At 32.6% G+C, this 19,283-nt stretch overlaps 1 protein-coding gene across 1 annotated transcript; it reads right to left on the bottom strand.

Moving 5' to 3' along the window:
• Positions 1-2,024: 2,024 nt before the first annotated feature.
• Positions 2,025-19,000, bottom strand: LOC126741456 (uncharacterized). The gene is made up of 9 exons (XM_050447869.1): positions 18,779-19,000; positions 12,139-12,274; positions 11,941-12,077; positions 11,798-11,888; positions 11,245-11,383; positions 10,986-11,180; positions 6,046-6,108; positions 5,768-5,925; positions 2,025-2,362 (listed from the first exon to the last, which is right to left on the bottom strand). Exons 1-9 carry the CDS (start codon positions 18,912-18,914, stop codon positions 2,239-2,241), a joined length of 1,179 nt encoding a protein of 392 aa, XP_050303826.1. The 5' UTR covers positions 18,915-19,000; the 3' UTR covers positions 2,025-2,238.
• Between the last annotated feature and the right edge of the window lie 283 nt (positions 19,001-19,283).

Raw genomic sequence — 19,283 nt, 5'->3', positions numbered from 1 at the left:
CCCAAATAAATTGTCTTATTGTGGCCCATTTGTATATTTAGGAAAAAATATTATTATTATACAGTAAAACTAAAGTTGTCTTTTAAAAGTTACATTTAAAAATTAGCTAAAAGGTCAATTTACAAATGCATATAACTGTCTTACCTTTAGGGTTTATAGATCACTCAAAAAAAACTTATCAAAACAATACATGAAAAAAAAATCGACCTCGCCACGTGCACTTTCCATAAAATCTAGAAGACGACCACAAAATATTAACCTATTAACGGAGATTTTCATTTCCCCTGGGTTAATATTTTGTGAAGACGACTGATCCAGTCCAGCGGCGCGAAAAAAATGTATATTCAGGTCATGCGCTTACAGAATAGTATATGGTGCGACCGATAGATAGATGGCTATCGCGTAAACGACTGGAAATAAAGATGTCTCATCGTTGCCCATATCTCATAGCGGCCAACCTTACCCTACCATGTCGATGAAAAAAATTAATTTTTAGAAAAATATGTTGGTTTTGAAAAAATCGTTGGTTTCACCAAAGAATTGAATTAGTTGGAGAAAATAAGCACCATGTCGATGAAAAAGATGTTTATAGGAAGAAAAGTCTTGTTTTGACTGCAGTAATACGCTCTGAAAATATGTGCACTGAATTTTGTAGCACCCTATACATAAAATTGTTTGAAAATACTTGGACTTTTTTTACGTGTAATTTTTTTCATAATATTCCAACTATTTCATAGAAATAGTTTCGATGAAAGTGAAAAATTAGCCCAACCAAAAATGCCGTAACTATCAAAATTTTTAACTCACAGCGACGTTTTTACTCTCAAATTTATCCTCAAGAAAAAGTTGCTAAAAAAAAGTAGGTGAGCATCTAAATAATGTGTTTTTATGCCATAATATCCTGAGCCAAAATTCAGTTCAATATTTTAAACCGTATTTGAAAAATTTATTAAAAACGAAAAAAAAAAAAACTTTAACACCCTGTATCTTAAAAACTAATCATTTTAGGACCCATGTTTATATGAACTTTTTGACTTAAAATCGGTCCAGGAATGTCCCTTTTAAATTATGACATACCTTTAAGTAACACCCTGTACTATTATGGTTTCCAAGCATTTCAAATCGTTTTTCTATTTCTCCCAGGCAACTGAAGTAACTTCCCAGACAGCACAAACACATTGCATATATATGCCCAGAATATCTAATTGGCATATTCATATGTCAGGAATATTTTTTTATTGTCTATAATATATGCTCATGTCTTATATTAAATCTATATGCCTGCAATAATTTTTATCTTTTAAAATATAACTTAGGCATATTTAATTATTTATAAAGACCGTCAATTTGAAAAGTATCAAAAGTTGGAAAAATGCGTTATGCAATAACTGTCATAGAGGTTGCAAAAATTAGAATCACCAACCCACTGATGTCAACATTTAAATGAAAGGTCTTTTTGAGTATTATTCATCATTGAGAAAAGTTGTCTCATTTACTTATTATACTCAACAAGACCTTTAATTGAAAAAAAAATTGCAACGGGGTTTATAATTAATATATGGTGGTTCTATAGTTACACCAACCTTTTTTCAACTGTAGTTTATTTGACAACCTGGATGGTTGTAAAATAATGTTGTTGTTGATGGCCATAATAAACCATTGAATTCCTCATTTTTTTTTATTTTTTAGACTTGCCGCATCATGGATATTGCTTTTGCATATATGATATTTAGCATATTCGTGGGATATTTCAGGCTTATTGCAATATATTTCGTCAAATGAGATATAGATGGCATATCGCATGGATATTGGGCCTGGGTGATTCATCAGACAGTTTTTTGAAACTACCTGGAAGTTCTGGGAGTTTCAGAAATTATAATTAAATCTTCAGCGACCTGGGGAAATGGTAAAGTAATAAGGGACACCCCTGAATATTAGAAGAAAAATAGACATAAAACATGTCGTCAAGTTCGATCCCGGACAATATAAATTTAAAAATAGATTAATAAATGAGAGACGAAACGTATAGCTTATACAATCATATTTTATTTCTTAAGCTCGCCTTACGTGTTTGTTCCTCGAATTAAACATACAATTAAACATTAAACAAAACAATAAAACTATATATACAATGTGATGCCTCTTATATGAACTTTTTCTTCCATAAAAACCTACCGATAACGAATCGAAATACGAACTAATCTCACTAGAACTATGACAGTGGCAAACTAAAACGATTTAAAGCGCTGGTCCGGTACTGTCGTCCTCGAAATGAGAAAATCTCGGTTTTTCCTCTATTCGATTGAAGTTTTCCAACGTGGAGGCGATGATGCGAAGATTGTCCACTCCGGTCAGCAACGACCTGAAATCGAAAACTCCGTAATAAGGAGGAAAAACACATCAAATGGCAAAGGGTGTCCCCGTTTAAGTGGTCAAAAATGCTAGAGTATATAGCGAAACCATAGAGAAGTAGTTTGAGGTAGGACACCGATAGTCGGAGCAAAAAAATCGATTTTTTCCCTCTGTAGAGATTTTAATGAAATTTTTAGGTTTTAAATAAAAAGTGGTAAAAAAAAACAACACTTTTTGAGGAATTGCAGTTGATTTGACTTCTCTAAAGGCAAATCTTTGGAAAAAAACGGGTACGCCACTGTTTATTTCAAAAACCTTACGAATGTAACGTATTTTTTCAGTTTTTCACAAATTAGGGCCCTGTTAGTTTCGCGCTCCCATTTTCGAGTAAAAAAATAAAACTAATACAAGGGTCCTATATAAATCTTAAGGGCAACAATAAATAATTTAATCAGTTCACAGAATTTATTTTATGGAGTGCTCAAAATATGCTCCGTTATTCGCGAGACAATAATAAAGTCTGTTTTGAAATTCCTCACGAACATTGGTAAGCGTTCGTCCGCTAATATATCTACATTCGCGAGTAATTTGATCCTTTAAATCTTTAAAAATTTTCAGGTGGGGTTTTATAAACTTTGCTTTTTTAAATAACCCCCAAAAGCAAAAATCTAGTGGTGTTAAGTCTGGCCATCGCGCGGGCCATTCAAATATACCACACCTGCCAATAAACATGCCTGGAGATTGTCCATTAAGCCACTCTCGAACGCTCAAAGCACCTTAAAAACGTAAATTAAACGTCCCTCTGTATATATAAATTGACGTGATTTTTATTTATTTTTTTAAGAAGGTATTAAGGGCAGTTCCTTCTGAAATTAAAGCACTGTATATAAACGATTTTTGGGCCTCAAAAGGCGCTCGAAAGGCGATTTTGTCATTCAAGGTCCAAAAGCAACCAAATTGTAATTTTTTGAATTTTATTACCTAATGGACATTTTTGGTCATAACTTTAAAACCACTGGAGATATTTTTATAATTTTTTCACGAAAAAATAGTAGGATTCCTGAGGATAAATTTGAGAGTAAAAACGTCACTCTGAATTAAAAATTTAAATAGTTAGAGTATTTTTAGTTAAGCCACTTTTATTGCTAATGTTTCACTTTTATTGAAAATATTTCTATGGAATAGTTGGAATGTTATTAAAATAATAACACATAAAAAAAATTCAATTATTTTCCAACAATTTCATATATAAACGTTTTTTGTACCTCGAAAACTTTTTGAGTTAGAGGCAATTTTGTCATCCAAGGTCCAGGAGCCATCAAATATGAAGAATTTGAAACCAAATTGTAATTTTATGATTTTTATTATTTAACGAACATTTTTGGTCATAACTTGAGAACCTTTGGAAATATTTCTATAATTTTTTCAGGAAAAAACAGTAGGATTCCTGAGTATAAATTTGAGAGTAGAAACGTCACTCTGAATTAAAAATTTAAATAGTTAGGGCATTTTTGGTTAAGCCACGTTTATTGCTAATTTTTTTTATCAATTTTTCACTTTCATTGAAAATATTTCTATGAAATAGTTGGAATGTTATTAAAATAATAACACATAAAAAAAATTCAGGTATTTTCCAATAATTTCATATATAAACGTTTTTTGTACTTCGAAAACTTTTTGAGGTAGAGGCGATTTTATCATCCAAGGTCCAGGAGCCATCAAATATGAAGAAATTGAAACCAAATTGTAATTTTATGATTTTTATTATTTAACGAACATTTTTGGTCATAACTTGAGAACCTTTGGAAATATTTTCATAATTTTTTCACGAAAAAATAGTGGGACTTTTGAGGATGAATTTGAGTGTAAAAAACGTCACTTTCAATTTAAGATTTGAATAGAAAGCGCATTTTTGGTTGGACCACTTTTTTTTGCTAATTTTTCTATCAATTGCTCAATTTTATTGCAAATATTTCTATGAAATAGTTGGAATATGTTTAAAAGAATTACACATGAAAAGAGTCCAATCATTTTCGAACAATTTTTTATATAAATGTTTTTTGTACCTCGAAAACTTTTTGAGTTAGAGGCGATTTTATCATCCAAGGTCCAGGAGCCATCAAATATGAAGAATTTAAAACCAAATTGTAATTTTATGATTTTTATTATTTAACGAACATTTTTGGTCATAACTTGAGAACCTTTGGAAATATTTTCATAATTTTTTCACGAAAAAAACAGTGGTACTTTTGGGGATGAATTTAAGGGCGAAAAAACGAGTTTGACTTAATAGGTTTGGTAGTTTTTGGTTGAGGCCCTTTAATGACGATTTAAATTGACTTTTTCCTGGCAAATTAGTAATACTACCTCAATAAAATCAACTACATTTAAAGATTGATTAACCATTCTTAAAATGGTATTTAAGGTCCCAAAAGGCTTACCCAATAATTCGTAAGATATTTAAAGATAAGAGCTTAATTAAGCACTCTTTCTTTACACATACCTAATACAAACTAAAGTAGATCGTGTTTCAAATAAAAAATGGATCAAGATTCCACTTTATCGGCGCGATTAAAAAGCACTTTACGTTTTCCTTTACTTAAAAAAAAAGCGTTCTTAAGCGCCTCTGTAGAAGTGGTAAAATCCCTTGGCCAGCAAGATCATCCGATTTGACCCTCTAGACTTTTCGTCTGGGACGCCATAGAACAACTCCTGTGCCCACATGAGACGACCTAGTTGCTATGGAGAACATTTGAGTTTTATTTACATTATTTATTGAGTAATGACATTGAACTTTTCGCTGTGCCAATAAAAGTTTCAAGGCTCTTGCGCAAAAATTCAAGGGCTCTTTTGAAAATTAGTATAGTTTTTTTCTTCAAAAAGGCAGTGGCGTTTGTTTGAAAAATTAATAGTCAAATCACTTGCGATTCCTTAAAAAGTGGCCTCACCACCTCTTATTTAAAAACTAAAAATACTTCATTAAATAGTAATGACGTAAACTCTCCAAGTCACAGGTCTCAAATTTAGTAAATTAAAGTCAGAGGATTACAATTAGTGTTTCGCCCATACTAGGCATCATCAGATCCACTTGTGTATTCACTAATAAAAAGAACGAAAAAAGCAAAGAACAACACTACATGACACAAGTCAAGTGTAGAAATTAAGTCAAAATCGGGCGGAGGGTGATCAGGATATATAATCGGGATATTTCATTTTTCTAGTTTTATAGTTCTTTTAGATTATCTCATTACTATTTAATGTAAGCCGATGTCTTTGAGAAAAGCTGGACTATTTCTTGGTACTTCATTAAAACTGCTAAAAGCGTTTTAATACAGAGAGAAAAATTCGATTTTTTTTTAAATTTCAACACACCCTGTATTACCGAAAACAAAAAGGGAACAACGTCTAAAAGTACCTTAAAGAGTGTTCGGCAGTGCTGGCGGCCGCCTTCAGTTCTTGAGCCAACCGGTGAGTCCGCGCCTCCAAGGGCGGCTCACCACCGCCCCTCGCGGCGGCTGCTCCCTCCCAACTTTTCAACAGCATGTTTTCCTCTTCCACGTGTTTCATTTGAATCTAATTTGAGGCGATTTAATTTAGTTTATGGCTTTAAATATTAACACTAATATCTCTATCACCACCTTCAGTTTAAACCATGACTGTTAAAATAAACCCTGAATACAAAAGTGATTTTACCTTTAAAGTCTTCAGTTCCTGTTTGAGCTTCGTGATGGTTCTTTCGGCAGAACTTGCCCTTTGCTACAAAACAAAAAAAAAAAACAATCAAATCCTCCATACTACACTCCCATGAATTAATCTTTAATTATGTATGCTCTAGGCACTGGTTAGATAATAATAATAATAATAAGTTTATTCAACAAGATACAGTAAAATAAGGTTTAAAATTAAAATGTTTAAATAAACAAATGACCCACAAAAGGTTAAGCTTGTCAAGGGTTTCTGAGTACACAGAGTAATAATTTAAGCAAAGTAGTTTTTTAAAATAAAATCTCAATTTAGTACTATCAAACTTATTTCATTAATAACGATAAAAAGTACTTATGCTATGCCAGTTTTTACTCCTAAGTAGTGCTAAAATACATTTAATCAACAACTTTCAAGTTGATATCATTATACAATGAACAATTGATAAAGTCTTGGAAGTATAACAGCCAAGTTGGTAGTGATATCTGTCAAAATAGGGTTTTGTGTCTAATTCAGTAATAAATTAGGGTATGTTTATACTACCGCTTGCAATTTTGTAAAAAAATGTATACTTATTTTTATAGTCTATGACATATTCAATATACTCTCTAGATTGGCTCAGAATCCACTCCTTTAATTTTACTTTAAATAAAAATACAGAATTAAACCCAAAAAGACTAGCAGGGAGTACTAAATGATTTTTTGAGACTAAGATACAAGTAAAAAAACCGTCCTAATGTGGTGTTTATTTTTGGCAGGTAGCCAGTTAAGTGTTTTGAGCGAGTAGTGTACGGATGTGTAATTAATAATAGTGTATCTTTCTTCTTAAATTGTCTTATAGCTACAGATTTGAAAAATAGCTGCTTTAGGTCCAAGATACCGGTTTATATTTATAGAGAGCGATCGAAGGACAATTTTACCTAAGATTATCATTAATAACCATTTTTGCACTTTCTAGTGGCCTAATATGTGTTTTTAAAGCGCCACCCCAAACCAAAATACCGTATGTTAAATGTGGAAAATACGTTTTTAGTCCTCTAAATTTATCTATACACGATCTAATTTTATTCTTAACATGTTAAACATGATTAGTCCATTTTAGGTAAGGATCAAGTACATCTCCTAAGTTAATTGATTTGCCAGGAAGAATAGTGAAAAGTAAGTGCTCTATTATCAGGCAAGGAATCAGTGTCCAAATGGCATAAAAAAAGGTTTTCTCAAAATCAATGGTATGTTTTTCGGTTATTAAACAGATCCATTCATTACTGTTGTTAACACCCTATCAAAAATACTAGAAAAAAATGATTAAAAAAAGAATCACGTATTTTATAAACAAAAATACATTGGTGTATAGTTATCAATATGGTTTCATTGAAAATAGCAGTACTCTCGCGGCAACATTTGATTTTATTAGCTATATCTCAAAGTCGCTGCTAGCTAGGAGAGAAATTGTAGTTTCGATATTTTGTTAAAAAACTTAAGGCTCATGGGATTTGGAAACCTCTTTTTATATTATCTATTTTTATTTTTATAAACTAATTCAGAGCTACTCATATGACAGAAGTCAATATGTTTCCTGGGAGGGTGTAGCTAGTGAATTGTCTTCAAACAGGTATTGTGAATGCCTCAAGGCTCTGTGTTAGGGCCCTTATTGTATATTTAGTACGTTTTGAGTTTGGGGTGTATATATACACTGGCTTCTCGTATATACAGGAGGAAATAAACAAGAGTTGGCACAACTTGTACTATAAATGGCTAGTGTGCAACAGATTAAAAGACAAAACTAAATATATGCTCTTCAAGCAAAAAAACAAACAAATAGGTAATATTCAACTAAACATAAATGGGATCAACCTGGAGAAAGTTACTTTTATGAAATATCTCGGTCTGAATATTGATCAGTCATCGAATTGGCCAACTCATATAAACAAAATAACATCCAAAATAAATGCAATGATACCCTGTATATATAGAAGCCGAAACTACCTTACAGAAGAATATAAAAACGAATATCTATAATGTCTTTTTCTTGTCCCACCTCAGATATTTGTTGCCTATATGGGGAACCTGTTCTAAGACTAAATATGACAATGTCCAAATATTACAAAATGGGGTCCTTAAAATATTATTTCAGTATGATATACTTACGAATACAGAGTCGCTTTATACAGGGTGTCTACTAAAAAAACCGCCAAACTTTTAAGAGGTCGCAACAAAAAAGTCGTATAAAATTTTTTCGAAAAGTTGTTAGTTCTTCTGGTATTTAACATTTTTTGATTTTATCAAATTTCTTTGTTTTTTTTTCTCATATAAACAAGAATATCTCCGTTATTCTTACCACCACATAAAATTTAGATATACCATCTGAAAGAGAATTAAATTTGCTATAAGATGGGTATATTTAAGTTTTTGAGTAATTTTTTATACCGGTTGTTATCAGAAGTTAAATGTAACATTTGAGAAATGTGCAAAATTAGTGGTATCTTCTTCGTTGTCGTTTTTCTAAAATTTGGTAAATAGGGACATGTTTTTTTTTTCAGCAAAAACTACTGCATTTAATATGCTTTCCAATGATATACTTACTTTGGTGATAGCTATTTGTTTTCACAGCAATATCATGGGCAAAAGAAAGAAACCCACAAAAATTGAAAGTTTTCAAGCTTTATATTTCTTGATTGACCAAAATTAAAAAAACAAAATTTCATTAAACAAACCTAAAATTATATCAATTATTCAAAATGTCTTCCCTCTTGTTTTTGTCGCAATTCATTGCAGCACACACTAATTCGATTAATTAGTTCGTCTCGAGTATTAATGTTAATACTATAAATATTAGATTTTAATGTGCCCCAGACATAAAAGTCAAGAAAGCATATTAAATGCAGTAGTTTTTGCTAAAAAAAAAACATGTCCCTATTTACCAAATTTTAGAAAAACAACGAAGAAGACACTAATTTTGCACATTTCCCAAATGTTACATTTAACTTCTGATAACTCCTGGTATAAAAAATTACTCAAAAACTTAAGATAAAATAAGAAAGTAGGCAAATAGGGACAAATAATTCACAGCCAGGGGAGAGAGATTATTTCAGTTAATTCTAAATTTACTACCTAATTCCGTCCTAGTATTAGACAATGCAGCTTATCGCAATGTGCCTGTAGTCAAGAATGTTACATCTGGAAGTAAAAAGTAGGAAATAGTTGACTGGCTCAAGGAACGTAATTTTACATTTGATGCAAAACTCACCAAGACAGAGTTATATGAAATAGTGTCTGAAAATAAAAAAAGTATGTAACTGTACTGTAAAAACCAAGTTGGACGACCTAATGGAAAAGCATGGACATATTGTGTTACGTTTGCCTCCCTATACCACCCAGAGCTTAATCTGATAGAAAAAATGTGGGCAACTGTTAAGAATTGGGTAGCAAACAGAAATTCCACTTTTAAATTGGCGGATGTCGAAACTTTGACAAGGCATAAATTTGCGGAAATTTCGAATGATGAGTGGATAAATATTTGCAACCATATAGACAACATAGAAAAACAATATTTCAAAAGTCATCACCTTTTTGATGAAGCATTGGATTCTTTAAAATTTACAGTAAATACAGGCTCATCTGATGAAGAGATCGAATGGTCTTCATCGGATGAATCTGATTTAGGTTGTAATACACTATCTGATAGTGAATAAAAATATATAATATGTAAAATGAAATAAAACTTTAAGCTTATACCAATTTGTTTCTTTACACAAGTCGTTTAAAATACCTAATCCTTAAAAAAAAAAAATGCGAATAAAGAATAATTTTCAGCTACCTATTTGAAGTCCTGTTTTAAAAATAATTAGCGAACTGCATCCTCCTGTAAGTAAAACTATTTTTTATTAGATTTTTTATGGGCACATCACAATGCTAAAAAATATAATTTTAATTTATCTACATTTTTTTAAACGAATCTCGGAGCAATTAAATTCAAATATATGCATTCTTAGTTGGTACTTCAACTAAATCAAACGCACTTATAATATCGCTAGCTATACCTACTAAAAATCTAGGGCTATTTAAACTCTAGTACAAATAAATAATAATAATTTCAACAAGTGTGCCGCCTCCACTGTCTTCAGACCTCGACATAGTCATCTGACCCGATCGATAGAATAACGAGATGCCGCCTGTTGATGTCACCTACCATGGTTCTTTATAAACTTTTCTAACTATATATCTAAATTTTATGTGGTGTTAAGAATAACGGAGATATTCTTGTTTATATGAAAAAAAAACAAAGAAATTTGATAAAATCAAAAAATGTTAAATACCAGAGGAACTAACAACTATTCTCAAATTATGACGTTCATAGACACAATACCAGAGGTCAGTTAAATTTATATGTCATGTACGATAATTGGATTGAATAGCCCAATGTACTCTGCATGTAAAGCATTTAATAGGCTACCTAATAATTTCAGAAATATTCAAAATTTTAAAACTTTTGTAATAAAACTTAAAAAAATACTTTTCTATTTAATCGGATTAATTGTGTGGCTACTTTTCCTAAAATTTATTTGTATATACCTAACTATGATTTTTGTGTACACTCTTTTTAATTGTTATTCTTATTTCTCGAGGCCAGCGCTATAGGCACTGTTTAGAGATTTAGTGTAAAAAATTGTATGCAATTTTTTGAGTAGTATAAGTGTTTTCAAAAAAACAAAAAACACTTAAAAACGTTGACCAGGTCATATTCTGCTTCTTTTCACAATTTCCCAAGTGGTTCCCCTGTAGATAACGCCAAAGTCATCCGCGAAACATGTTATTTCACCAGAGGATTGAAGATTAAAAATAGAATTAATGTATAGTTTAAAAAACCATACGGGCCCAAGGACAGTTCCCTGCGTGCGTAACACAGACTGAACAAACTGAAATGAACTTACATAGTTTTGTTCTACGATATCTTCGGCTCTGGTGATCCTCTGTCTAGCGCCGGCCAATTCGACGGAAAGTTCGGCACATCGACGACAAACCGGAGGATCCGGGGCCGCTTTAGGTGGAGAAGGGGTCGCCCCATCCGCTGCGGTTCTCACCGGACCGTCGGTGAGGAAATCTGGGAGACTTTTCGAGTTTCCTACCTGTTAAATAAAATAAACACTTCAAAGCACAACATGTTTCACTAAACGCTTAGATAGTACACACCTCTACGAGGGGGGTGGTCCTACAGTCAGTGGATAAATTGACCGACGACAATGGCAGATCGAACGGTACTGTGGGGTTCCCCAGTCCGGGAAGGTCTAAGGGAATTGGTCCGGTTAGTGAATCTTCTAAAGAGTTTGCCCTAAAACGAGTTGTACACTTTTTATTAATCATAACTGTAGAGCAAAATAATAGGCGAAGGGTCCTGTTTACTTCACAATCTTTATTTCAAAAATCCCGACGCGTTTCGGTTGTTAAACCATTGCCGAGGGAAAACTATGTAAGTAAAAATACAAATAGGTAGAAATAAATATACAAGTTAATTGTCTAAACGAACCTATTAACCCACATTCCTGTAAATTTATCGTTTTTTAAAATGTTCTGTTTGTTTTTGACCTTTTTATGGACATTTTGTGATAATATCATGTAAGTTTTACTATGTTTTTAATTAATTTATTACTTTAATAATTTTTACTTACATGGTTTTCCCTTGACAAACAACCGAACGCGTCGGGATTTTTGAAAAATCATTGACAACTTTTGGTAATTTTCTTACCTCGAGACATTGGGACCATTAACGACCCTCTCGTTCTGTGCAAAGTCCGGCAAATCTATGTCAGTATTAATACTCGTTTTCGCTTCTGTACCTTTAATTAGGAATTAATTATACATGATATATTGACATCCCTATAAAAGTACCTAAAAAACATTGTTCAATGACTAGATGATCCTGCACAAAATCCGGTAACGCCGACGAAAATTCCCCGATTCTTCTTGAGCTGCCTGCGGGTCTACGGGGACTTTCCGGGGGTGTTACGTTTCTAGGCCGGTGTTCTCTGCATTTATCATTTAAAAAAAAATTAGTCAAATTTATCAAATTCCCAATAATAAATTTACCTGTATATTTTCGGACGTGCCCCTTGAGACTGATAATTTCTACTGGGATTGGAGTTTTCCCTTAAAAAGTGTTTAAAGGAAAACGGGTTTGTGGTTGAGGGACATGACGCTTGTGGGACCTCGGGGTTTGCAGATGCTGCAAAGGGTGGTTTAGTATCAACAATAAAACTTGCCTAGGATAAATATTCAAGTCAATAAAAGCTTTATTATCTACATCTTGGTGGCAATGCTGTCATAAAGCATATAATGTATAATCAAACAATATACAGTGTGGTAAAATACCTTTTACAGGTAAACAAATTACCTGGTTGAAAAAGGCTCGGACATGTCAATACTCATTTATTTTTTTGCATGTTTTCAGGTTTCTGAAAAATATACAGGGTGCGTCAAAAAGACTAGGCAGCTGTCAACTTTATTATTTTAAATAGAACACCCTATTTATTAATGCATTTTTGGATTATATGATAAGTTCTAAACGCATTTAATCTAAAACACGCTACACCAATGTTCGGCGGCGTACCGACCATATGGGTCTAAAGTGTTCAAAAGACACGGGCCCGGGCCCCGCAAGGGCCCTGCGATCTCAGCATCTTCTTAGTTTTTTCGTGCAGATGACAAAAAATTTTACTGCACACTTTAAATTTTAATTAAAATATAAAATGATAAAAATACATTAATTTGAGTGAAAAAAAGTGAGATCGGTGCATGTTACTAACGTTATACGTATTGAGTTGGCTAGAGCCGGACTTAAAAAAAATTAAACACGAAAATACTTTCAGAGTATTGACCAAGAATTAGATGAAAATATGCGCCAGGAAATTTCTATATAGAGAAAAATCTTAAGGCGCGTCATTGATGTGACCCTAACACTAGCTTCTTGCAACATGCCTTTTAGAGGACATAATGAAAGAAAAAATTCAAAGAATCCAGGTCTTTTTTTATCTATTATTCAATTGCTTTCAAAGTATGATCCCGTATTACAACATTTATTGGAACACAAGGAAAAAAAAATCTGTTACGTATTTAAGCCCAAAAATTCAGAACGAAATTTTTCAAATATTAAGCAATTCGGTTAAACAAGAAATTTTAAAGAGAATTAAAGAAGCTCCATTTTTTTCAGTTATAGTTGATACCACCCATGATATTGCAAAAGTTGATCAGTTAAGTATAATAATTAGATATGTCACACCGGCGCAAATTAAAATCCACGAATCTTTTTTAGGCTTTATTCCAGTAACGGACCAAACTGGTGCGGGCCTTTACCAAACCATTTTGGAAATTCTAAACAACCATGATCTTTCTATAAAAAAGCTTCGTGGGCAGGGTTATGACGGAGCTGCTAACATGAGCGGTGTGTATAAAGGTGTAAAAGCGGAAATTTTAAAATTAGCACCACATGCTCCATATGTGCATTGCGCAGCACATAATTTAAATTTAATTATTAATGATTCAGTTAAAGATATTGCGGAAGTAAGAAACTTTTTTGACATGGTTCAAAATTTATGTGTTTTTTGGTCACAGCATCAAACGATGGGCGCTATTGCAAAGTGCAAAGCAAAATAATCTAACTTTAAAAACCTACTCGGTGGTAGTCCAGGCATGATGCTTTGGTTTAGGTATACACTGATGTATTAAAGACACTTTCTAAAATAATACTTACTTCTCAAAATACAGCGGAAATTACCAAAGCAACATTAATTATAATTGAAACAAATGCCTTAAAACAAGTAGATACCGTTTCTAGGCTCTTACAAAATAAAGACCAAAATATTGATCAATCTGTCACATTATTTAATACTTTATATGCAAATATGAAAGAACTGAGGAATAATTTTCACTTATTAATGCAGGAAGCTATTGAATTGGCAGGAGAATGGGGTACTTCTACTCAGTTCGTGCAAAAAAGAATAGTTCACCCCAAGATATTTTTTGACGAGAGCAGAAACCACCACCACATTGAAAGCGTTGATGAATGGTTTAAAATTAATGTTTTTTATAAAACAATCGACATAGTTATTGCTCAAATAAAAAGCAGGAGTGGCGCATTGAACGAAATTTACGACACTTTTAGGGTAATTTTACCAAAAACTATACGTAATTTATCCATTTCAGATAAGACATTATATGAAATGGGCGAAAGGCTTTATATATTAAATATCCAGACGATCTATCTGATTCAATTGCTTCCCAATTAATATCTTTTAGAAAATGCTTTCAGGGAAAAATAAATGACATCAATACGATTTTAGAACTACTCGAATTTATTTTGATTCAACATTTTTCATCTTGCTGCAGTTTTAGCGAAATTGTAACCGCATGCAATATTTTTCTTACAATTCCTGTTTCAGTAGCTTCTTCAGAAAGATCGTTTTCAAAATTAAAAATTACTTAAGAAGTGTAATATGGGCCAAGAAAGGTTGTCTGCTTTGGCAATTTTTTCTATTGAAAATGAGATATCTCGAGAGCTCAATATTGATAATATTATCTCAACTTTTGCAAATTCCAAAGCAAGAAAAAAAACGTTTTAGATGGATTTTTTTTTATTATTAAATGCTTCTTTTATATTAGATAGGATAGGTGTAGGTAGGTACTAAGATATACGTTAACGTGTTTTAATATAGTAATATAAATAAATGTCATACAAAAAAAAAATATTTATTTTATTTTCGGCGTTTTCCTATCAGGGCCCGGCGAAAATTTTGAACCCAGGCCCGTGCCGACGTCAGTATACGCGGCTGCCAATCTTGAACTGTTTGCACAATTGAAAATCAAGGCTTTTTATGATTAAGGGAAGGTGGTTGTCAGAACTCGGATCTCAGGAGAGGTAAAGGAATTTGGACAAATTTGTATACTTGGCGTTGTACCTGTGTGGATTTGAAGCAAACAATAAGAAATGTTTGTGTTTATAAGGTAAGCACACAGGTCTTCCATGTGCATATTAGAAAAAACAATGGTCCAACGATAAATCCTTGTGGAACCCCAAAGACACCATTCATTTTAACAACCTGAGACCTGAAAGAAGGATAAAATTGACCGATTACTGGATTGCCCCTCGTAAACCATAACTCTCAAGTTTATTGATTAGCAGCTGATGGTTTATTAAGTCGAACTTCTTGCTAGGATTTATGAAATGTCCTTAACCTACTATTTTAATCTAGTTCGACCAAAAACTGCATCATAGCTGATTGTGCACTTCTGTCTGCTGACAGATTGTAAATAAATTAAATGCTGAAAGCTGAAATTTGATTGAATACATAATATGATTCAAGCACCTTAGATACTGCACTCAACAAGAAGATCGGATGATAATTAGTTTCCACTTTTCCTGTCTCCTTTTTTGAACAAAGGAATAACTCTAGCTGATTCAAATATAGTGGGAAAAGTGGCTTTTTCTAGTGGAAAATGTATAGTTCTCTTAATAAAATTAAGTGAAATGCCCTTGAATCAACTTATTGGAAGCTGCTATCATTTTTCCTTGAACAGATACAATTTGAGATCTCCCAGATCTACTGAACTGATCTACAATCCATATTTCCAAAGAGGGCCTCCAAAAAAAGAACACATAGGGTCAGTAGTTTACTTATTTTATTTATTTATTTATACACGGGATCAACCCCATTACAAAAAATATATATATTTCTGAAAAAGAAATAAAAGCTATACTACCTAACCACTAATTACTAATTAACAATAATTATCAGACTTAATCTTAATACCAAGGATAATTAAACCGTTTTACAAGTAGTAATAATATTCTCTCAAAATCAGAACAATTAACAATGCAAAATTAGGTAAGAAAAAACAAAATATATTATTATCAATGACAATGATCAAATGTATTTCAAATCATTAATCATGGAGCAAAATTAATTCAAAAAACAAAATCTTACAAACTCTTAATAAGACTCCTAAAATGCAATAAGGAAATTCCTAAAACTTCAATTCCAGTAGAGTTTACCAGCCTCAAGGTCCTTTCGACAGGCGAGTGCATAGCATAGTTGGTACGATGATAAGGCAAAGAAAACAATCGATTTGCCCTCAGATTACGGTATGGAATATTAAATGAAATCCTATTAAGTAGTTCGGGACAAATCACAAGGCCATTCAAAAGTTTATAAATAAACACCAAATCATTCTCAGTGCGTCTCTTAAGTAAACTCCGCATATTCAGCAAGTTCATTGCTTCATCATAACAATGGTCATTAGGAACTGGAATGCGAAGTTTATAAAGGCAGAATCGTAGAAATTTATTTTGAACCCTCTCCAGTGCCATACAATTATTCATGTACAGAGGAGACCAAATCATTGATCCATACTCCAACAAAGAGACAACAAGTGATATGTACAACCTTTTGCAAGTTTCAACCGACAGATCCTTACAATTGCGCAGGACAAAACCAAGGACCTTAGATGCTTTAGTTATAATAGTATTTACATGGGTATTAAAATTCAATTGTTCATCAAAAAAGATACCAAGGTCCTTTACTACTTCAGTGTACCTAAGATTAACATTATCAATAGTATAGGAGGAAGTTACCCGTTTGTTTCTTTTGTAGAAACTAATGTAACTGCATTTACCCACATTCAGAGCTAAACTGTTACCAACACACCATTCACACAATCTATTCAGATCATCTTGCAAGAGAACCATGTCTTGTTCTGAACTGATCACCTTATAAAACTTTAAATCATCGGCAAATAACAAAAAATTACTATTTTTAAAGCAAACCAAAATATCATTAATGAACATATTGAACAACAGGGGAGAACAATGACCACCCTGTGGAACCCCAGAGGTCACACTGATAAGATGCGACCTAGCATCCCCAATTTGTACCTGCTGAAATCTGTCAGAAAGAAAACTCGCAAACCAGGCCACCAAACAATCTGAAAAACCAAAAAGTCTCAATTTTTCTAATAATAAGCTATGGTTGACACTGTCAAATGCCTTGGAAAAGTCTGTATATATTACATCCACCTGTTCACCCCTCTCCAAAGCACTTAACAGAGCACCCTGATACAGCAACAAGTTTGTAATAGCAGACTTGCCACGACTGAAGCCATGCTGTTCATTTAACAGAAGTTCTTTGCAATAAAAATTAATTTGGTCATAAATAAGACTGTCTAGAAGTTTTGGGATGGCAGACTGTACACACACACTCCTGTAATTGATCATTTCATTAGCAGCACCACATTTAAATATAGGAGTAATAAAACTGAGTTTCCACTCGGATGGAAAAACTGTCAAGTCTTTTAAAACTGGTAGAGTTTTGCACCTAGCTCTAAGATCTGAAAAGACTTCGTAGTCTGCAACAGTATGACTAGACTGATATTTTTTATGTGAAATTTTCTTTTGCTGGATCAAGTACTTTAACTCCCCTGAAAACCAACTGGGAAAAGACGAGGTTTTGAATCTCTTAAGAGGCACAAACAAAGCTATAGCCATATTCAATATATGATAGAACTCTGAAACCGCATCATCAATATTAATTACATTCAAAACATGGTCCCAATCAACTCCACACAAATAACTATTAACACCCAAATAATTTGCATTTCTAAAGTCATAGAAGAACTGTACAAAATTTAAAGTTTTTTCTTTACCATTGTTAAAAGTTAATTCAAAATGATAAGGCTTATGATAGACAGATTTATCAAAAACACAGTCAACAGCTTCACTCACCACTAGATCATTCCTATTTGTAAAAGTGAGATCAAGAAAGGCATTTCTATCATTTGGCACAAAATTCCTTTGAAAAAAGTTAAGGTAAGAATAAAACTCCCCAAGTATTAATCCACATGAGTTAGGTGGGCATCTAACAACAGTTCCAAACTCATCATTTTCCCAAAGAGCATCCGGAACATTAAAATCACCAAAAATAATAAAGTCAGAGTTTGAAAATTGTTGCCTGAGAATATCAACTGACTGACAATGTCCTTCATAAGAATCCGTATTGGACCCAGGTGGGATATACACCCCTCCAATTACAAAACTACTCCCGCCCACATTACAAGCTAAAAACAACTGCTCAACTGAATTGTACTGTAATCTAAGTTTTTTGGCATTTATAAAGTCTCTAATGTAAATTAATACACCTCCACCTCTGCGCTTATTATCCTTGTATACCTGCGCTATTAACCAGTATTATTCTTGTATAATCGAAACCTAAACTACGCCTCTAACAAATCTTATATTGATTTAAAAATGCTCATCAATCATTCTTGATTTACATGTTTTGAAAGTGTCAATAGAAAAGAAATTAGTCTAAAATTGGAAGGCAAATCAAGATCTCCTCCCTTGTAGAGGGGAATTATTAGAGCAGTTTTAAGTTGTTCGGGAAATACTCCAATAGAAAAAGAATTCTAGATAGATTCAGTCAAAACTTTAACAGTTTATGAGAAAAGAATGGGGATCCTTATTATCCATAAAATTTAAAGGAACTATGAATAAAACTAAGTCCTAATAGCTAATAAAAGACAGTTTTTTAGCCAACGAACAGTGCCAAACATTTAAAAAGATGACCGGGAAAATACATTGCTATTATACTGATCCGTGTGCCCAAATTGATACATTTGAAATCTATTTAGGAAGCATTATCTAAGTATTTTATATAATAATGAATTCAACCAGTACACATACCTAAAGGGGGCTCAGATCCTAACCTATTCGAGTCAACATTGTGCAGACAATCGTCGCCTAAATCTAAAGCGAGACTCCTGGCACGGGGGGCCTTACTACTCTCGTCCAAGTCCGAATCGCTGTTATCACCAGACATTTCACAACAAACACGTTTATTTATTTATTTAAAAAGTTTTAAACGAACCATGTACATAAAATTGAAAAATATTAAAATGACAGTTTTTTTTTTGTTTTGGTTTTATACGGCGAGGTTGTCGGATTTATGATAGTCCTAAGGAGGATATATAACCTTATATTTTCTAGGCACTTTTATTTTATTACAGGTGTGTTAAAAAGGTTTTTTCGGTATGTGGTTAGGAATTGCTTAATAATAGGAAAAATAATTATTGCTAATTATATAGGAAGAAATAATGAAATAAACTTTGAATTCAAAAAACATGGGCTAGTAGGAAAAATATTAAGATTGGCAACGCTGTTCGTTTGAATGTTGCTACATCAAAGAATG

This window comes from Anthonomus grandis, chromosome 10 (assembly GCF_022605725.1).
Source record: "Anthonomus grandis grandis chromosome 10, icAntGran1.3, whole genome shotgun sequence".
NCBI classification, from domain to species: Eukaryota; Metazoa; Arthropoda; class Insecta; order Coleoptera; family Curculionidae; genus Anthonomus; species Anthonomus grandis.
The sequence above is the reverse complement of the archived record's forward strand: the minus strand, read 5'-3'. Positions and strand labels throughout refer to the sequence as shown.